The sequence below is a fragment of the Apodemus sylvaticus genome, chromosome 3 (assembly GCF_947179515.1).
Source record: "Apodemus sylvaticus chromosome 3, mApoSyl1.1, whole genome shotgun sequence".
Classification (NCBI taxonomy): Eukaryota; Metazoa; Chordata; class Mammalia; order Rodentia; family Muridae; genus Apodemus; species Apodemus sylvaticus.
The window spans coordinates 110785255-110808126 of NC_067474.1; the positions used below are offsets into that span (position 1 = coordinate 110785255).

A 22872-nucleotide genomic window follows, 5' to 3' on the forward strand; every position below is an offset into this window, starting at 1 on the left:
TGAAGTTTGTCCGGCACTAACTGAACTCTGGACTCTGCTTACTATGAAGAAAGAAATGGAACTCCTGTACTTAGAAATACTATGAGTAAGAATTATACATCACAAGAAACACAACTTAATGTAAGCAATCAGAAAAACCAATCTCATACTTTATACTTTCATGAATGTAGCCAGTTGTCATAACTGTATAACCATACATATAACCAAACTGCTCACAAATTCCTTAGTTTTTAATGAGAGCATCCCTTAGTTTGAGGAGAAAGTATTTCTTAGGATAGGATAATTGATAATAAACCCACTTTGGGTGTATTATAGAGAAGTTGATGCACAGAACAGAAGGATTATTATTATTATTATTATTATTATTATTATTATTATTATTACAATTATTATTATTCTTTAATCATTTTTTACAGTTCTGTCATTATCCCCTCTCCTACAGTTCCTCATCACATTCCTCTATCCCTGTATCTAAGTGAATGTCCCCTCCCCACACACCCCACCAGTTATCCCTACTCCATGTGGCTTGAAATCTCTCAGGGTTAGGTATATATTCCCTCACTGATGCCAGACTAGGCAGTCCTCTGCTGTATATGTACTGGAGTCCTCATATCAGCTAGTGTATGCTGCCCCATTGATGGCTCATGTCTTAGAGATCTCAGGGGTCCAGGTTAGTTGAAACTGCTAGTTTTCCTGTGGGGTCGCCCTCCTCTTCAGCTTCTTCCAGCCTTTCTCTAATTCATCCACAGGGATCCATAACTTCAGTCCATTTGTTGGATATAACAATCTGCATCTGACAGTTTAAGCAGCTCCTTGGAGCCTTCTCTTGAGTTGGACCCCAATTTCGCCAGTCATTGGATCTCCTTTCCCTCAATCTCTTCTCCATTTTATGTCCCTGTATTTCTTTTAGGCAGGAACAATTCTGGGTCAATGTTTTTGACTGTGGGTGTGTATCCCCATCCCTTCAATTGATACCCTGTATTTCTACTGGAGGTGAACCCTACACAATCCCCATCTTATTTGCTGGTCATTTCTTCTAAGGTCCCTTCATGTGAGCTCTGAGCATCTCTCACCTCCCAGGTCTATGTCACATTCAAGAGGATCCCACTACTCCTACATCCTAAGGTTGTCTGTTTCCATTTCTTTCTGCTAGCCCTCAGAGCCTTACTCCTGTTCTCTGACCCTACAATACCTAATCATGCTCTCCCTTTTAACCCTCTCTGGCCCCACTCTACCCAAGTCTCCCCTCCTGCCCTCCCAAGATTGCTTTCATCTCCCTCCCAAGTGGGATTGAAACATCCTCACATGAGCCCTTCATTTTGTTATCTTTCTTGAGTTCTGTGGATTGAATCCTGTGTATTCTGTATTTTATTTGACTAATATCCACTTATCAGTGAATACATACCATGTATGCCCTTTTGGGTCTGAGTTACATCACTCAGACTGATATTTTCTAGTTCCATCCATTTGCCTGCAAAACTCACAATGTCCCTTTTCTTAATAGCTGAATAGTATTCTATTGTGTAAATGAACCTCATTTTCTGTATCCATTCTTTCCTTGTGGGTCATCTGGGATGTTTCTAGCCGTTAGGTATCACAAATAAGGCCTGTATTAATATAGTGGAACTAGTGCAAATGTGGCATTATAGGGCACCTTTTGCATATATGCTTAAGAGTGGTGTGGCTGGGTCTTCAGGCACATTTATTTCCAATTTTCTGAAGAACCTCCAGATTGATTTCCAGATTAGTTGCAACATTTAGCAATCCTACCAGCAACTGAGCAATATTACTCTTTTTCCACATTCTTGCCAATATGTGCGGTCACCTGAGTTTTTTTTATCTTAGTCCTTCTGATTGGTGTAAGACGGTATCTCAGGGTCACTTTGATTTGCATTTCTCTTATGACTAAGACTTTGAACATTTCTTTAAGTGGTTCTTGGTCATTGTAGATTCTTATTTTGTGAATACTCTGTTTGGTTCAATATCCCATTTTTGATTGGGTTGTTTGGTTTTTGGGTGGTTCGGTTCTTGAGTTCTTTATATATCTTGAGTTCTTGAGTTCTCTATCAGATGTGGGGGCTAAGATTTTTTCCTCAATCTGTAGGTTGCTGATTTTTCCTGTTGACTATGTCCTTTGCCTTACAGAAGCTTCTCAGGTTCATGAGGACCCAAGGTTTATGAATTCTTGATCTTACAGCCTGAGCCACTAGAGTTCTGCTTAGGAAATTTCCCCTGTGCTAATGAATTTGAGACTCTCTCCTACTTTCTCTTTTGTTAAGTTCAGTGTATAAATGGTCTGAGGCTGAAATTAGGGAAACAATATCCTTCACAATACTCAAGAATAGCATAAAGTATCTTAGGGTAACTCTAACCAAACAAGTAAAAAATATGTATGACAAGAACTTCAAGTCTCTCAGGAAAGATATTGAAGAAAACTTCAGAAAATGGAAAGGTCTCCCATGCTCATGTATTGGTAGGATTGACATAGTAAAAATGGCCATTCTACCAAAAGAAATCTACAGGGGGATCGATGCAATTCTCATTATAATTCCAACATAATTATTCAAAAACATGTCAAGAACCATTCTCAATTTCACACGGAAAAATGAAAAACCCAGGATAGTGAAAACAATGCTTAACAATAAAAGAACATCTAGGGGAATCACCATCTCTAACCTCAAGCTGTATTACAGAGCAATACCTATTAAAAACTGCATGATATTGTTACGTAGACAGGCAGATTGATCAATGGGGTAGTTTGAAGGCTCAGAAATAAAACCACATACTTATGGACACTTGAATTTTGACAAAGAAACCATAAATATACAATGGAAAAAAGAAAGTATCTTCAATAGATGGTGCTAGTCTAAGCGGCAGTCAGTGTATAGAAAAATGAAAATAGATCTATAATTACCAACATGCAGAAAACTCAAGTCCAAGTCTGTTGAGGACCTCAACATGAAACAGTAGGTTTTAAAGAAAAATACGAACAAAGTATATGTACTTTCCTATAAAAAGGAAAGTACAAGTTGATGTCACTAAAAACTATTAAGTCCTGAAAATATAATCCCAAATATACTAAAATAAGTTAAGTGGTACTAGAAGAATTCAAAAGTTTGCTTAGAGAAATGATTAGTGGACTGAAAGGGCATTCAACTAAGGAGATCAGAGGACTGTCTGCTTTATCAGTTTGAATGCCAGAACTAAAACACTAATTCAAGCAGCCAGAATCACAACTGCCAAAATTATAAAAGTTCCTGGAGACTTTGAAATATTAATCTTAAATGTCAATGACTCAAACACAACAAAAAGACAGATTGAAGAAATCTGGACTAACATTGTATTATTTCTAAGAAACACATCTTTCAGGCAAGAATAGTAGTAATTAAAAACATGCAAGTCTAATGATTCTGGTATTTGAAAATATAAGTTTGAAATGTGATCTGAGACAAATCAATTCAGGACTACAAATTTTGCAGAATCAAGAATAATGAACATAAAATTCCAGAGAAGTCCTGATGTAATTAATAACATTTATTTCAGATAGCTTCTCGTTATAGCTCTTCCACTGTAAAAATCAAAAGAAAAGAGTTCTATCACACTTTATATCAGTGGTATTAAGAGATGGCTTGATGGTATTTCTTCCAATGAAAGCACAGTAATAGAACTTTCTCTAAAACAGAATGCATTTTGTATGTCAAATTATGTCTCAGAAAATAAAAATGAATCAAAGCTTTCTTTGAATTAAACAAGGGCAATAGCAATAGACAGTTTGTAGAAATCTCAACCTTCTATAAGGCACTACAGACAACTCAAGATGGTGATTCCCCTAGAAGTTCTTTTATTGTAAAGGATTGTTCGGATGTCCTGTTTTTTTGTTGTTGTTTTATTTTATTTGTTTGTTTGTTTTGTTTTCACATGTGAAATTGAGAATTGTTTTTTCCATGTCTTTGAAGGATTGTGTTGGAATTTTGATGGGGATTGCACTGAATATGTAGATTGCTTTTGGTAGAATGTCCATTTTTACTATATTAATTCTACCAACCTTGAGGATGGGAGTTCTCCCCATTTTCTGAGGTTTTGTTTAATTCTTTCTTGAGAGACTTGAAGTTCTTGTCATATCGATTTTTATTTTTTTTGGTTACAGCTATGCCAAGATTTTCTACATATTATTTGGGACTACTGTGAAGGGTGTTGTTTCAATATTTTATTTTTCAGTCCATTTATGATTTGTTTAAAGTAAAGCTACTGATTTGTTTGAGCTAATTTTATATGCAGATACCTTGATAAAGTTGTTTGTCAACTGTAGAATTTTTCTGGTAAAATTTTTGGATTTGAATATGTATAATGTCATATCAACTGCAAATAGTGATACCTTGACTTCTTTTTGTTCCCCATGATCTCCTTTTGTTGTCTTACTGCTCTAGCTAGAACTTCAAGTTCTCGAATGGCTCAGGCTCTAAATTTAAGAATTCAGAATTGGGACCTCATAAAACTGAGAAGCTTCTGTAAGGCAAAGGACATAGTCAATAGAACAAATTGGCAACCTGCAGATTGGGAAATAATCTTCACTAACCCCACATCTGATAGAGGGCTAATATCTAAAATATATAAAGAACTCAGAAAGTTAACATCCAAAAAACCAAAATAACTGAATTAAAAAATGCGGTATAGAGCTAAACAGAGAATACACACACACACACAAAAAGGAATCTCAAGTGTCCAAGAAGCACTTAAAAAGAAATGTTCAACATCCTTAGTTATCCAGGAAATGCAAATGAAAATAACCCTGAGATTCCATTTTACACCAAACAAAAGGGCTAAATTAAAAAACTCAGCGGACAGCACATGTTGGCAAGAATGTTGAGAAAGTGGAACACTCCTATATTGCTGGTGGTAGGATTGCAAACTGGTGCAATCTGGAAATCAATCTGGAGGTTCCTCAGAAAATTGAAAATCCATGTACCTGAAGACACAGTTCTACCACACTTGGGCATATACCTAAACGATAAACTACCATACCACAGGAGCATATGTTCCACTATGTTCACAGAAGCCTCATTTGTGATATCTAGAAGCTGAATAAATCCCAGATAACCCACAATGGAAGAATGGATACAGGGAATGTGGTTCATTTATACAATGGAATTCTCTTCAGCTATTAATACTGAGGATATGATGAGTTTTGCAGACAAATGAATGGAACTAGAAAATATCATCCTGAGTGAGGTAACTCAGGCCCAAATGGACATGATTGGTATGTTCTCACTGATAATTTGATATTAGCCAAAAATTACAGAATACCTAGGATACAAGCCACAGGACTCAAGAAGGAGAAGAAGCCAAAGGGCCAAAGGACAGATGCTTCAATCCCACTTGGGAGAGAGAAGTCAATAATAGGAGGAGGAGGAAGGGAGCATCCTGGGAAGAAGAGGGGAGGGACAGAGGAAAAGGAGAACATGATTAGGTATTGGAGGCAAGGAAGTCCTGAGGGACAACAAAATAAATAACATATGCAACCTCAGGGGATGGGAGGTAGGTGGACCCTCTAGAATGTACCTGAGACCTAGGCAATGAGAGACTCTTAGGACTCAAAGGGAGGGACCTTAGATGAAATCAGTGGGGAGAGTAAACTTGTAAAGTCCACATGCAGTAGAACGCAGTGTATCAAGTGGAGGGATAGGTTTGCCATTCCACAGTAAAAATTTTTTTACCCAGAATTGTTCCTGTCTAAAAGAACTGTAGGGACAAAAATAGAGCAGTGATTGAGGGAAAGGTGCTTCAGTGACCAGACCAACTTGGGTCTCAAGGTGAGGCTCCAAGGACTGATACTATTACTGATACTATCATGTTCTTACAGACAGGAGCCAAGCATGTCCTCTGAGAGGTCCGACAAGAAGCTTACTGAGACAGTGCCAGATACTTAAACCCAACCAATGGGATGAAGTCAGGGAATGTCTGTGACCGAATTAGGTAAAGGCTAGAAGAAGTGGGGAAGGAGGCCAAACATCAGAAAATCAGCAGTCTCAACTAAGCTGGACCCCTGAGATCTCTCAGACACTGAGCCACCAACCAGTATACACTAGCTGGTCCAATTTTCCTGACACATATATAGCAGAGGACTGCATGGTCTGGCCTCAGTGAGAGAAGACATGCCTAACCCTTGAGAGTCTTGAGGTCCAGGGAGTAGGAAGGCTTGGTGCATGTTGAGGGTGGGTGAATGGGGATATTCACATGGAGACAGCAGGGAAGAAGAATGGGATGAGAAGCTGTGGGAGGTCAGACCAGGACAGGGGTAAGGATTGGACTGTGAAAAATAAATATAATAAAATAATTGAGGCTGTGGATTTGAAAGAGAGCAGGAGTGTATCTGAAGGAAGGAAAGAAATGGGGGGAGGAGGTGACTGAATAGGCAGGTACATCCAGGAGGCAGGTAACAGGAGCAGCAGAACAGCTGGGTTCATCTGGGCTCTGTCTGGACCCATGGGCTGGGAAACTCCATGTTCCTTTGTGCACTGATCCTGCCAGGGGAGTACAGCTCTGCAGGGAGTGAGTTGACTACTGGATTTGGAGGTCAGGCCATGTTCTCTAGTGGGCAGGATCAGCCAGGAGCACAGGAGTAGTAGAGCATCTGGGACAGAGTCATTCTGGGCTCCACCTACACCCAGGAGTTGGGTAGCACCACAGCACTTTTGGCCAGGGGAAAGCCAGTTGCCTAGGGGTGCTGAGACAGGCTTGCAGGCCCACAGGAGGGACAAGCACCCACCAGAGACAGCAGGACCAACTAATGCCAAAGATAACCAGATGGCAAAAGGCAAAATTATGGATGCTAACAACAGAAATCAAGGCTATATGGCATGAACTGAACCCAATTCTCCTACAACAGGAAGTACTGGATACCCCAACACACTGGACAAGAAAGCTTTGGATTTAAAATTACAGCTCATGATGCTGATTGATAGCTTCAAGAAGGACCTAAATAACTCCCTTAAAGAAATACAGGAGAACACAAGCAAACAGGGAGAAGCCCTTAAAGAACTAAAAGAAAGCACAGCAAAACAGGTGAAGGAATTGAACAAAACCATCCAGGATCTAAAAATGGAGGTAGAAACAATAGAGAAATCACAAAGGGAAACAACTCTGGACATAGAAACCTTGGAAAAAGTCAGAAGTCATGGATACAAGTATCAGCAAGTGAATTCAAGATATAGAAGAAAGAATCACAGATGTAGAAAGTACCATAGAAAGCAGTTGAAACAAGAGTCAAAGAAAATGAAAAAAAAATGTACCTAACTTAGAACATGCAGAAAAGCCAGAACAAAATGAAAAGACCAAGCCTAAGGATTATAGGTATAGAAGAGAGAGAAGATTTTGAACTTAAAGGGCCAGTAAATATCTTCAATAAAATTGTAGAAGAAAACTTCCCTAACCTAAAGAAAGAGATGCTCATGAACATATAGGAAGTCTGCAGAACTCCAAATAATTTGGACCAGAATAGAAATTCCTCCCATCACATAATAATTAAAACACTAAATGTACTAAACAAGGAAAGAATATTAAAAGCAGTAAGGGGAAAAGGTCAAGTAACATATAAAGGCAGACCTATCTGAATTACATCAGGCTTCTTTCCAGAGACTGTGAAATCCAGAAGATCATGGGCAGATGCCATATAGACATGAATGCCATCCTAGGCTACTATACACAGCAAAACTCTCAATTACCATAGAAGGGGAAACCAAGGTATTCCACGCCAAAAACAAATTTACACAATATCTTTCCACAAATCCAGCCCTCCAAAGTATAATGAATAGAAAACACATACAAAAGGAGGGATGTTATACACTAGAAAAAGAAAGAAATTAATCATCTTTAAACAAAACAAAACAAAAAAGAGACACACAAATATATCTCTACCTCTAAAAAGAAAAGTAACAGGAAGCACCAGTCACTTTTCATTAATATCGCTTAATATCAATGGACTCAGTTCTCTCATAAAATGACATAGACCAACAGACTGGATACATAATCAGGACCCAATATTTTGCTGCACTCAGAAAACTCACTTCAGACACAAAGACAGATACTCAGAGTAAAAGGCTAGAAAACAAATTTCCAAGAAATGGTCCCAAAAAACAACCTGGTGTAGCCATTCTAATATCAAATAAAATTGATTTTCAACCTAAAGTAATCAAAAAAGATAAGGAAGGACCCTTCGTACTCATCAAAGAAAAAATCTACAAAGATAAACTCTCAATTCTGAATATATATGCTCCAAATACAAGGGCATCCACATTCATAAAAGAAATTTTACTAAAGCTCAAAGCATACATTGCACTCCAAATAATAATAGTGGGAGATTTCAACAACCCACTCTCATCAATGGACAGAACAGGGAAACACAAACTAAACGGAGAAACAGTGAAACTAACAGAAGATCTGAAACAAATGGATTTGACAGATATCTATAGGACATTTTATCTTAAAACAAAAGAATATGCCTTCTTCTTAGAACCTCACAGTACCTTCTCCAAAACTGACCATATACTTGGTCACAAAACAAACCTCAGCAGATATAAAAAGATTGAAATAATTCCATGCACCCTATCAGATTATCACAGACTAAGGACTAAGGCTGGTCTTCAATAACCAAAAAAAAAAAAAAAAAAAAAAAAAAAAACAAAAACAAACAAACAAACAAAAAAACAAAAAACAAAAAAAAAACAAAAAAACAAAAAACAAACAAAAAACAAAACAAAAACAAAAAACAAAAACAAACAACAACAAACCAAAACTAAAAAAGCAGCAGAAAGCTCATATACACATGGAAACTGAACAACATTCTATTCAATGATAACATTGTCAAGGAAGAAATAAAAAAAGAAATTAAAGATTTTTTTAGAATTTAATGAAAATGAAGGCACAGCATAGCTAAACTTAAGGGACACAATGAAAGCAGTGCTAAGAGGAAAACTCATAGCTCTGAGTGCCTCCAAAAAGAAATTGGAAATAGTATACACTAACAGATTAGCAGCACAGCTGAAGGCTCTAGAACAAAAAGAAGCAAATAAACTCAAGAGGAGTAGACTGCAGGAAATAATCAAAATCAGGACTGAAATTAACCAAGTAGAAACAAAAAGGACTATACAAAGAATCAACCAAACCAGAAACTGGTTCTTTGAAAAAAAAAACAAAACAAGAAGATAGAAAAACGCTTAGCCAAACTAACCAGAGGGCACAGAGACAGTACCCAAATCAGCAAAATCAGAAATGAAAAGGGAGACATAACAACAGATACTGAGGAAATCCAAAAAATCATCAGATGTTACTACAAAAGCCTATGCTCAACAAAAGTTGAAAATCAAGAAGAAATGGACCATTTTCTAGATAGATACCAGGTAACAAAGTTAAATCAGGATCAGATAAATGATCTAAAGAATCCATAACTCCTAAAGAAATAGAAGCAGTCATTAATAATTTCCTAACCAAATAAAGCCCAGGACCAGATGGCTTCAATGCAGAGTTCTATCAGCCCTTCAAAGAAAACCTAATACCAATACTCTTCAAATTTTCCACAAAATAGAAACAGATGGAACACTGCCCAACATTAGCCACAATTATTCTAATACCTAAACCATACAGGGACCCAACAAAGAAAGAGAACTTAGGCTAATTTCCCTTATTAATACCAATGAAAATACTCATTAAAATTCTTGTCATCTGAATCCAAGAACACATTAAAACACTCATCCACCATGATCAAGTAGGCTTCATTCTGGGATGCAGGGATGGTTAAAAATAAGGAAATCCATCAATGCAATCCACTATATAAACAAACTCAAAGCAAAAAAAAATGATCATTTCATTAGATACTGAGAAAGCATTTGACAAAATTCAACATCTCTTCATGATAAAAGTCTTGGAAAGATGAGGAATTCAAAGCCCATATCTAAACACAGTAAAAACAATATACAGCAAACCAGTAGCCAACATCAAACTAAATGGAGAGAAACTTAAAGCAATCCCACTGAAATCACGGACTTTTCACTCTCTCCCTACCTGTTTAATACAGTACTCAAAGTCCTAGCCAGAGCAATTAGACAACAAAAAGTGGTCAAAGGAATTCAAATTGGAAAGGAAGAAGTCAAAGTATTACTATTTGCAGATGATATGAGAGTACACTTAAGTGATGCCCAAATTTGACCACAGAAATTCTAAACCTGATAAACAACTTCAGCAAAGTGGCTGGATATAAAATTAACTCAAACAAATCAGTAGCCTTCCTATACTTAAAGGATAAAGAGGCTGAGAAAGAAATTAGGGAAATGACAACCTTCACAATAGTCACAAATAATATAAAATACCTTAGTGTGACTAACTAAGCAAGTAAAAGATCTGTATGACAAGAACGTTCAGTCTCTGAAGAAAGAAACCAAAGAAGATCTCAGAAGATGGAAAGATCTCCCATGTTCATGGATTGGCAGGGCTAATATAGTAAAAAAAAAAAAAAGCCATCTTGCTGAAAGTAATATACAGATTCAATGCAATCTTCACCTATATTCCAACTCAATTCTTCATAAAGTTAGAAACAGCAGTTTCCAAATTTATCTGGAATAACAAAATCCCAGGATAGTGAAAACTATTCTCAACAATAAAAAAAAAAAAAAAAAAAAAAAAAAAAAAAAAAAAAACTTCTAGCAGAATCACCCCTGACCTCAAGCTATACTACAGAGCAATAGTGATAAAAATGCATGGTATTGGTTCAGGGACAGGCAGGTAGATAAATGGAGTAGAATTGAAGATGCGGAAATGAACCCTTATCACTACTGTCACTTGATCTTTGACAAAGGAGCTAAAAACATCAAGTGGAAAAAGGCCTGCATTTTCAAAAAATGGTGCTGGGTCAACTGGCAGTCAACATGTAGAAGGATGGAAGTTGACCCATTCTTATCTCCCTGTACAAAGCTCACGTCCAAGTGGATCAAGGATCTCCACATAAAACCAGATACACTGAATCTAACAGAAGAGAAATTGGGGAAGAACCTGGAGCACATGGGCACAGGGGAAATTTTCCTGACAGAACACCAGTAGCTTATGCTCTAAGATCAAGAATTGTGTACAGGCTAGTTTTGTGTGTCAACTTGACACAGTCTGGAGTTATCACAGAGAAAGGAGCTTTAGTTGGGGAAGTGCCTCCATGAGATCCAGCTGTGGGGCATTTTCTCAATTAGTGATCAAGTGGGGAGGGCCCCTTGTGGATGGAGCCATTCCTGGGTTGGTGCTCTTGGGTTCTATAAGAGAGCAAGCTGAGCAAGCTAGGGGAAGCAAGCCAGTAAGAAACATCCCTCCATGGCCTCTGCATCAGCTCCTGCTTCCTGACCTGCTTGAGTTCCAGTCCTGACTTCCTTTAGTGATGAACTGCAACGTGGAAGTGTAAGCTCAATAAGCCCTTTCCTTCCCAACTTGCTTCTTGGTCATGATGTTTGTGCAGGAATAGAAACCCTGACTAAGACAAATGGACAAATGGGACAAATAAAATTGCGAAGCTTCTGTAAGGCAAAGGACACTGTCAACAGGAAAAAATGGCAACCAACAGATTGGGAAAAGATCTTTACCAATCCTACAGCCAATAGAGGGCTAATATTCAATATATAAAAAAGAAATCAAGAAGTTAGGCTCCAGAAAACCAAATAACCCTATTAAAAATGGGGTACAGAGCTAAACAAAGAATTCTCAACTGAGGAATCCTGAGGAATCCTGGCTGGCTGAGAAACCCCTAAAGAATTTTTCGACATCCTTAATGATCAGGGAAATGCAAATCGAAACAACCCTGAGATTCCATCTCATACCAGTCAGAATGGCCAAGATCAAAATCTCAGGGGATAGAAAATTCTGGAGAGGATATGGAGAAAGAGGAAGACTCCTCCATTGCTGTTGGGATTGAAAGCTAGTAAAACCACTCTGGAAATCATTTTAGCAGTTCCTCAGAAAACTGGACATAGCACTACCTTAGGACACAGCTATACAAGTCCTGGGCATATACCTGAAGATGCTCCAACATGTAATAAGTACCCATGCTCCACTATGTTTATAGCAACCTTATTTATAATAGCCAGAAGCTAGAAAGAACCCAGATGTCCCTCTACAGAGGAATGGATACAGAAAATATGGTATATTTACACAATGTACCATAATGAATTCATAAAATTCTATTCAAAAATAATGAATTCATAAAATTCTTAGGCAAATGGATGGAGCTAGAAACTATCATTCCAAGCTACTGGGCTAATCAGTGATTGCATACTGTGTATGTTCTTTTGTGATTGGGTTGTCACACTCAGAATGATAGTTTCAAGATAAAACTCACAGAGCACAAGATGCTCAAGATGAAGGAAGACCAAAGTGTGGATATGTTGATCCTTATTGGAAAGTGGATCAAAACACCCCTGGCTCACAACGAACCAATAGAATGATAATAGGGTACCCAATGGAGCAGCTAGAGAGGGAATCCAAGTCGCTGAAGGGGTGTGCAGCTCCGCAGGAAAAACAATAATATGTACCAACCAGTACCCCCAGAACTCCCAGGGACTAAAACACCAGCCAAAAGTACACATGGAGGGTCCCACGGCTCCAGCTACATATGTATCAGAAAACGCCCAATTTAGACATCAATGAGAGTAAAGGCCATTGGTCTTGAGAAGGCACGATTCCCCTCAATAGGGGAATGCAAGTCAGAAAATTGGGGGGTGGGGAGGGATATTGGGTTTTCAATGGGGTAATGTGGAAAGGGGGTTACATTTGAAATGTAAATAAAGCAAATATATAGTAAAAAACTAACTTCCTAAATACATTTAGAACATGACATCTATTATGCAAAACATTCTTGTTTTCCTCTAACCAATGCACTTTTAATGCTTAATGTGTTTAAACTAACAGTACATGTGAAGTTTAATAGAAACACTCTTCTGCTTATTAGCACAGAAAGAAACAGGCACATATTCACAGTATAGTGTGTTTTGTTTAGCATCTATGTTGAAGAACTTTTGTTCCAGTTATAACACATGAAGAGTTTTATCTGTGAAATGCTAGTGAAAACACAATAGTGTAATGACATAAAGAGTTGCAGAATAAAGAAAATCACATTAAAAAAAAAGAAAAGGGGGAAATGATATAATTATACTAGCATCTTAAAAACACAATAATTTATTTAAAAAACATCACCCTAAAAACAACCCCAAAATGAATGGAGGCATTCACTTCAATATTGACAGCAGGACATTTTTAGATTCTTAAAACTCTAAACCTAGGATATTTCAAATATATAACCACAAAGAAAGTGACATCACAGTCAGACACTGCATTGTTTATAAAGAGGATTCGTAAAACAAGTTGAGCTAGAAAATACACTCAGAATACAACTCTAAGAATGGAAGAGAGGGGCATCAAAGGAGCCAATCCTAGTTAGTGGTAGGGTTATTATTGTTGTTGTTGTTGCTGCTGCTGCTGCTGTTATAATGTTTTTTTAACTTTTATCATTTTTTTGTGAATTTTCCATTATACAACACAATCCAACTCATCTTGCCATCCCTTTTATCCACTCTCTGCCATCTCTAACCCCCACAAAACAAAATACAATAATATAGAATAAAAAATCTACTTGTAGAAGTTGTAGCGTGTTACAATTTGTCACAATTATACCCTTCGACCCTTTCAGTCAACATTTCTTCACCTGAATGTTCATTGCTTAGTACAAGGAGATAAGAATGGATCAATTTGCATTCTTCTGCATGCTGACCTCAAGTTGAGACAGCACCATTTGTTGAAAAGGCTATCTTTTTTTCCACTGGATGGTTTCATCTCCTTTGTCAAAGATCAAGTGACCATAGGTGTGTGGGTTCATTTCTGGGTCTTTAATCCTATTCCATTGATCTACCTACCTGTCATTGTACCAATACTATGCAGTTTTTAACACTATTGCTCTGTAGTACTGCTTGAGGTCAGGGATGTTGATTCCCCTGGAAGTTCTTTTACTGTTGAGAATAGTTGTAGCTATCCTGAGTTTTTTGTAATTCCGGATGAATTTGAGAATTGCTCTTTCTAACTCTATGAAGAACTGAGTTGGGATTTTGATGGTGATTGCACTGAATCTGTAGATTGCTTTTGGCAAGATGGTCATTTTTACTATATTAATCCTGCCAAACCACGAGCATGGAAGATTTTTCCATTTTCTGAGGTCTTCTTCGATTTCCTTCTTCAGAGATCTGAAGTTCTTCTCATACAGATCTTTCAATTGTTTGGTTAGAGTCACCCCAAGATACTTTATATTGTTTGTAGATATTGTGACAGGTGTCATTTTCCTAATTTCTTTCTCAGCCTGATTATCTCTTGGGTATAAGAAGGCTACTGATTTGCTTGAGTTGATTTTATAACTAGCCATTTTGCTGAAGTTGTTTATCAGCTGTAGGAGTTCTCTGGTGGAGTTTTTTTGGGCCTCCACATAAAAATAGACACACTGAAACTAATAGAGAAGAAACTGGGAAAGACCCTTGAGGATATGGCCACAGGGGAAAAGTTCCTGAACAGAACACCAGTAGCTTATGCTCTAAGATCAAGAATTGACAAATGGGACCTCATAAAATTACAAACTTTCTGTAAGGCAAAGGACACTGTCAAGCGGACAAAACAGCAACCAACAAATTGGGAAAGGGTCTTCACCAATCCTACATCAGACAGAGAGCTAATCTCCAATATATACAAAGAACTCAAGAAGTTAGACTCCAGAGAGCCAAATATCCCTATTAAAAAATGGGGTACAGAGCTAATCAAAGAATTTTCACCTGAAGAACTTCAGATGGTTGAGAAGCACCTTAAAAAATGTTCAGCATCACTAGTCATTAGGGAAATGCAAATCAAAAAAACCCTGAGATTTCACCTTATACCAGTCAGAATGGCTAAGATTAAAAACTCAGGAGACCGCAGGTGTTGGCAACGATGTGGGGAAAGAGGAACACTCCTCCACTGCTGGTGGGAATGCAAGCTGGTACAACCACTCTGGAAATCAATCTGGCAACTCCTCAGAAAACTGGGCATAACACTTCGGGGAGGACCCTGCAATACCACTCCTAGGCATATACCCAGAGGATTCCCCAGCATGCAGTAAGGACACATGCACCGCTATGTTCATAGCAGTCCTATTTATAATAGCCAGAAGCTGGAAAGAAACCAGATGTCCCTCAATGGAGGGATGGATACAGAAAATGTGGTATATTTACAACATGGAATACTATTCAGCTATTAAAAACAATGAATTAATGAAATTTTTAGGCAAATGGTTGGATCTGGAAAATATCATCCTAGGGGAGGTAACCCAATTACAAAAGAACACACATGAAATGCAGTCACTGATAAGTGGATATTATTAGCTCAGACGCTCTGAGTACCCAAGACTCAATTCACATATCAAATGACTCCCAAGAAGAAGGAAGGAGAGTTCCCTGGTCCTGCAAAGGCTTGATCCAGCATTGGAGGTGAGTACCAGGACAGAGAAGTAGGAAGGCGTAGATCAGAGAACAGGCAGAGGGAAGAGGGTTTATGGGACTTTTGGAGAAAGTGGAACCGGGAAAGGGAAAATCATTTGGAATGTAAACAAAGAATATAGAAAATAAAAATAAAAAAATAAATGTTCATTGTAATGGTTTATTGGTCTGTTTGGATACATATGGCTTGTGTTACATCATCTATACTAGAGCCTCATGGGAGCTCCTCTTGGGTATTCTATTATTGCCCTATTTCATGGGGATCCTGCCTCTTTGGATCTACAGTGATGGTCCTTTTGTGTGATCCAGCAGATGATAGATTGGGTAGATGTTGGTGTGAAGCACCTCAAAGCCCTATCCTAGAATGGAAGGTAGGTGACTTGATCATTCAACCAGAACTCTTGTGCCCACATCACAAGGGCAGGCTCTCCAGAACTTTGCCAGGTGGCTTATCTAATGCTGCGGCCAACCAGGAGAAGAACCATGTTGAATGATCTCATGTCCTGGGGCTAGATCACCACACCTCCTCCACTAGGGTCATCTCTATTGTGCTGTCCAGGTGAAATACAGGGCCCACTCTCTCATTTGTGATTATATATATATATATATATATATATATATATATATATATATATATATATATATATATATATAAATGGAACATCATTCAGAGTGAGGTAACCCAGACCCAGAAAGACACATGATTTTACTCTTTTAAAAGAGGATATTAGTAATAAAATAGAGGATAGCCATGCTAAATCCAGAGACCAAAGGAAGCTAAGAAGCAAGGAAGGCCCAAGGGAGGATGCTTCAATCTCACTCATAAAAGAAAATAAAATCTTCATCAGAGATGAATAGAGGGAGGACACTGAGTAGGAGACCAGGTGAAGAGGGGAACAGGGATGGGAATCATGTAAGGGGAGTGGGGTCTAGGAAAGAGTTCTAGGAGAAAGAATAGAAATCAGTGGAGGGGGTCATGTCTAGAATGAGCTGGAGACCTGGGGTAGGAAGAAGCCCCTGGGTATCTATGGTGTTTTCCCAGTTGAGACTCTTAGCAGCTAGGAATATAAAGGCTGATGGGGCTACATTCTCTAGCAAGTAGGACTTCCATTGGAAGAAGGGGACAAAAACCTACCCACAAAACTTTTGATTCAAAATTTGTACTGCCTATAAATATGCAATGATAAAAGCAGCAGAGATTTAGGGAAAGGTTAACCAATGACTGGTCCAACTTGAGATTAATTCCTTAGGAGTGAGTTAACTGATGACACTATTAATGATACTATTATTTAATATATGAGCCTAGCATAACTGTTCTCTGAGAAGCTTAATCTAGCAACTGATGGAAATCGATGCAAAGACCCATAGCCAAACATGAGGCAGAACTAAGGGATTCTAGTCAAAGAGTCGGGGATAGGTTTGAGGGACCTGTAAAGGTCAAGAACACAAGAAGACCTACAGAGTCAAATAACCTGGGTCCATGAAGGCTCAAAGAGAGTGAATCACCAACTAAAGAACATGCAGGGCTGAACCTATGCCCTCTACACATTTTCAATAGCCCACATCCATTAGAAAGCTTGGTGTTCCTGTGGATTACCTAACAATCAAAAGATGGGCTGTCTCTGATTCTATTGCCTGTCTTTAGATCCCATTCTCCTGACTAGACTGTCTTGTTGGGTTTCAGTGGGAGAAGATAGACTTAGCTCTGCTACAACTTCATGTCCTAAGGCAGATTAGTACACATGTAGGATTTCTCCATCTCTTAAGAGCAGGGAAAAAGATAGTTGGGGAGAGGCTTGTGATGTTGGGACTACAATCAGTATGGAAACTAACAAGCTAAATTAATTTATAAAATAGAGGGAAAGCCCCCCCATAAATATCAATGTAAATACTGAAATAGTTCATATAAATTATAGAAATTTTTATATATGCTAAATTCATATATTATAAATAGGTTTGAAACAAATTCAAATTTTATGACATTATGTCTTAGCTTTAAAAATCCCCACAGCAAAAGAAAAACATACCTGCTTTTGAGTCAGTTGTAGTCTAAAATTCTTTCCAAAATAGGCAAAGGGAGAGAGCTTACCATTATTGACTTTGATGCCTCCAAACAAGTTGTCTCATCAACTAACTTCAGTAGCTCCTGAAACTGATTGTTCTCATATTCAAAGCGTTCCCCAATTGTGATGGAACAAATGATATTGGAAACTGCACTGTTGATCCTGAAGTGAGGGTCAAAAGGCTGTCCTGGAGGTGCAGAGAGGGGAAGGTTGGGTTTTATAAAGGTTGAGCCTTTAGAGACCAGCGAGGTGGGAGACACTCAGGAGTCAAAATGAAGGACCTTAGATGAAATGCCCTACAGGGGGGAGAGGAAACTTGTAGAGCCCACCTCCATTAGAAAGACAGGGCACTAAGTAAAGGATGTGGTTGCCATTCCATAGTCAAAAACTCTGACCCATAATTATTGCTGTCTGAAAGAACTGCAGGGACAAACATGGAGAAGAGCATGAGGAGATGGAGGTCCAGAGACGGGCCCAAGTTGAGATCCAGCTCAGTGGGAGGTCCCAAGGCCTGACACTATTACTGAGACTAAAGTGTGCTCACAAAAAGGGACCTATCATGACTGTCACCCAAAAGTCCCAACAAGTAGATGAAAGAGTCAGATGCAGATATTTATACCCAACTAATGGACAGAAGCTGCTGACCTCTGTAGTTGAATTAGGAAAACACTGGAAGAAGCTGAGGAGAGTGACCCTGCAGGAGAGCCATCAGTCTCAACTAACCTGGATCCCAGACATCTCTCAGATACAGGGATACCAACCAGGTAGCATACACTAGCTGATATGAGGCCCCTAACCCATATACAGCAGAGGACTGTGGGGTTTTGACTTAGCAAGAGAAGATGCACATAACCCTCAAAAGATTGGAGGCTCTAGGGAGTCTGGAGGTCTGAAGGGGTGAAGGTGGGAGAGTGGGGACATCCTTGTGGAGATGGGATGGGATGTGGAAAAGCCAGAGAGTGTACATGGGAGGTGGATAAAATGTGCACTGTAAAAATGATTAAATAAAATTTTTAAAAAATATATTGATGTCCTTTTTCTCTCTCTTTCTCTCTCTCTCTTTCTTTTTCCTTCCTTTCCTTCTTTTTTCTTTCTTTCTATGTTTTATGAAGATTCTACTCTGTGTGACATGGAATTTGCACAGTAAAGGATAATGTGGAAATAATCTTGCCACTGCCCCCATGTAGATCCTGGCATGATTCAAGGACATTGGCAATATGTAAGATGTGACATAGATAATCAGGTGTTAAGTTCAGCAATTTCTTTAATGATCCATTTGTGTGCTTAGCATGGTTACATGTTCATTGTTCCAACCACAGTTCTCATCACCCTGTAGGCCAAAGACACAATTTAGACAATTAATAAATATTTGTTCAACGAATGAAATGGCCAGAGACCTTTGTCCCACCCTGTGAAATGCCTACCTTTCTCTTTTCCTATGGCCTCCACAAGATGGTGAGCCTCCTCCTGGATGCGCAGTTCTAAGCTCTTCTTCCCTAATCCAAAATTCTTGAGTATCATTAGTGTGAACCTTCTTTGTTCCTTCCATGTTTGGCCACTGGAGGAAAGGATTCCTTCAAAAAAGAGGTGCAGCATTATGGCATTGTGATTCTGGCTGAGAAATAGCCAAAAAACTTCAAGAGACATGGTCATAGAAGAAATAAAGGATAAATAGGAAAATTCAAAACTGTATAAAGAAAATTCCAATGCAAGTAGTAAATATGTTCTGCTGACTTGTGAAAGCACATAATTTACTAAGTACTATATTGTATAATTTTTGTACTGATAGGACAGTATAGGTTCATTTTTTTTAATTTATTGATATATTTTTATTTACATTTCAAATGATTTACCCTTTTCTGGACCCCAACTCCCCGAAAGTCCCATCAGCCCCCTTACCTCCCCCTATTTTCCCACCCAACCCTTCCCACTTCCCTGTTCTGGTTTTACCCTATACTGCTTCACTGAGTCTTTCCAGAACAAGGGGCCACTCCTCCTTTCTTCTTGTACTTCATTTGATGTGTGGATTATGATTTGGGTATTCCAGTTTTCTAGGTTAACACCCACTTATTAGTGAGTGCATACCATGATTCATCTTTTGAGTCTGGGTTACCTAGCTTAGTATGATGTTCTCCATCTCCATCCATTTGCCCAAGAATTTCATGAATTCATTGTTTCTAATGGCTGAATAGTACTCCATTGTGTAGATATACCACATTTTTTGCATCCACTCTTCTGTTGAGGGATATCTGAGTTCTTTCCAGCTTCTGGCAATTATAAATAGGGCTGCTATGAACATAGTGGAACATGTATCCTTATTAAGTGCTGGGGAATCTTCTGGGTATATGCCCAGGAGTGGTATAGCAGGATCTTCTGGAAGTGAGGTGCCCAGTTTTCGGAGGAACTGCCAGACTGATTTCCAGAGTGGTTGTACCAATTTGCAATCCCACCAGCAGTGGAGGAGTGTTCCTCTTTCTCCACATCCTCGCCAACATCTGCTGTCTCCTGTATTTTTAATCTTAGCCATTCTGACTGGTGTAAGGAGAAATCTTAGGGTTGTTTTGATTTGCATTTCCCTAATGACTAATGAAGTTGAGCATTTTTTAAGATGCTTCTCCGCCACCTGAAGTTCTTCAAGTGAAAATTCTTTGTTTAACTCTGTACTCCATTTTTTCATAGGGTTATTTGGTTTTCTGGAGTCTAACTTTTTGAGTTCTTTATATATATTGGATATTAGCCCTCTATCTGATGTAGGGTTGGTGAAGATCTTTTCCCAATTTGTTGGTTGCCGATTTGCCCTTTTGATGGTGTCCTTTGCCTTACAGAAACTGTAATTTTATGAGGTCCCATTTGTTAATTCTTGATTTTAGAGTATAAGCTATAGGTGTTCTGTTCAGGAACTTTCCCCCTGTACCAATGTCCTCAAGGGTCTTCCCCAGTTTCTTTTCTATTAGCTTCAGAGTGTCTGGCTTTATGTGGAGGTCCTTGATCCATTTGGAATTGAGCTTAGTACAAGGAGACAAGGATGGATCAATTCGCATTCTACAGCATGCTGACCTCCAGTTGAACCAGCACCATTTGTTGAAAAGGCTATCTGTTTTCCATTGGATGTTTTCTGCCCCTTTGTCATAATCAATTATAGAAAATGTCCATTTCACTTGGTAAAACACTGAGGTATAATATATTTCGAAGTATACTTTGAAAGACAACAAGTAGGTAGGCATTCACTGTTCAAATTCAAGCTTCCATGGCTCTAAAAATCCCACTTTTATAATTAGGCATATAAGTATATTTATCATAATGAATATCCAGAATGTACTCTTGAATAAGACAGGGAACACTTCTGAGGAAAGAAAGGAATTAATGGGGAGTTTCTATAAAAATATACATTGATAAAAGAGAAAATGTATCAAGGAATTACCAAGGATGAGTTAGTACTCTCTGTGTCTCTTTTACACACACACACACACACACACACACACACACACACACACACACAATGTGTGAAAAGGAATATGCTGTTGTACTCAACATCGTGTATACACAATGCCATGGTCTGTCTATATCTTTCCTATCAGAAGAATTTTCAACTTTCTAAACACAGGTCATGACTTTCATCTTGTGTTTTCTTTCAATTCAGTCATTTATATACTAAAATCCTTCTTTTTCATTCTTAATCCATTAGTTTCATACTTTCTTTCTAGTTATTTGACAGATATTTCCTCTAAGCTTTGCTGTTTTATTTTTCTCTATCAACTCATCAAACATTGGAGTTCTTTAAGACTAAGTATAAAACCTCCCGTTTATACTATATTTTGTTTCTGGAAATCTAATGAAGTCAAAAATTTTAAATAACCTCTTTTGATAGTAATTGAAATTTTGTCCCAGAACCTACATACTCCTGAGGCATGTACATCACATAACCTTTGCCAGGTACAGGAATTTAGATTCAGCACATAGATGAGAGATGTCATTATTATATTCTTCTAACTTCAAAATAGAAGACAACACCACCAATCACCTTGTTTCCTGCCATTGTTTCTTTTTCATTACCTACTCCTCTGACAGTCCTCTAAGAATCCCCTTTTCCTGGTGTCTGAGACATACATCATGATGACTTCTCTCTTAAATCAGTTCAGTCTATAGCATTTTTTACGTCAGTATCCTAGGCTAACTTACTATCATTTTTTGTCACCATCAGTGTTCAACCTCCTTTCTTCATAACTTACAATGATAATATTTTTGCTACCATAGCTGTGTTTTCTACCTGGTTTCCTAATTGAACCTCCAAATGTGTGGTGTTTGATCTTCTCCTCTATCCATATCCACTCAAGAACTTCCCTTACCTTTATAATAAAAATTAAGAGCTGGGCTCATTTTGCCAATGTCAGGAGTTTTATACCCACTTAAATGTGGTCTTCAGATACTATGTGTCCCACAATGAGATTGATTTTTACCTATTCTTGTCACTATTAATCACTTATGCTGATGACAGTTCTACTCATAGCAGATAATGTAGTCAGTCATGTACAGTTAATGGTTGATTGTTTAAGGGGTAATTAGGAAATTGCTGAAAGTGAAGCTTTTATAGGTCAATAAAGATGACATCTGTTTCAAATTTCAAGCATATACCTTGATTTAGTGATCTCTTTGTGCACTCATGCTAGTCTATTCTAACTTTATCTGGAAGGCTAGAAGTCCTTTTGGGGTGTGGCCTGAATGAGGACGTTTATTAAGGAGCCATAAACAAGAAGAGCATCAGGAGGAGAAAGGTGCTTCACCTCTGTTTTGCTGAGGCAGATTGTTGGAGTGGGAAAAGGGAAATGAGAACATATGTATCTGGCTGTGGAAGGGGCTACCGTTAATTCCTATCCATGCCTGATTTTATTCTGCAGGACATGTCGTTTCTGCAAGACTCTTAAAGGCAGATTCTGTCAGTCCAAAGATGGTTCCTTTCATCTGGGAAATTCAATTTCCAGCTGACTTTAAAGATAATATTGCCTGTTTTTGTATCCCTTTACCATAACTGGGCTGCTTTGTTTAGCCTCAACAAAAGAAGATGTGCCTAGTCTTACTACAATTTGATAAAACATGGCTGATTGATATCCATGGAAGGCCTCTGCTTTTCTGAGGAGACAGAAAAGAGGGGTAAATGGGAAGGAGAGAGGAAAATAAAAAATATAGCATTTCATGAAGGATTTGATTCATAGGGATATTGTAAAATTGCAGACATAGAAGTATGTTTAGCATATGATGCACAAAACTTCCCTTATACC

The 22872-nt window shown here is 38.2% G+C and overlaps 1 protein-coding gene across 2 annotated transcripts in view; it reads right to left on the reverse strand.

Annotated features, from left to right (window-relative positions):
• LOC127680965 (cytochrome P450 2J4-like) overlaps positions 1-22872 on the reverse strand; it is a 58674-nt gene that overhangs the window by 18085 nt on the left and 17717 nt on the right. Inside the window, exons 3-5 of one of the 2 annotated variants that reach the window (XM_052176796.1) lie at positions 19021-19170; positions 17633-17783; positions 11139-11148 (exon numbers count right to left, since the gene is read on the reverse strand). In XM_052176796.1, the coding sequence (XP_052032756.1) occupies positions 11139-11148; positions 17633-17783; positions 19021-19170 (311 nt within the window). Of the gene's footprint in view, positions 1-11138; positions 11149-17622; positions 17784-19020; positions 19171-22872 lie in introns of both variants that reach the window. The other variant, XM_052176795.1, reaches the window with a different exon arrangement.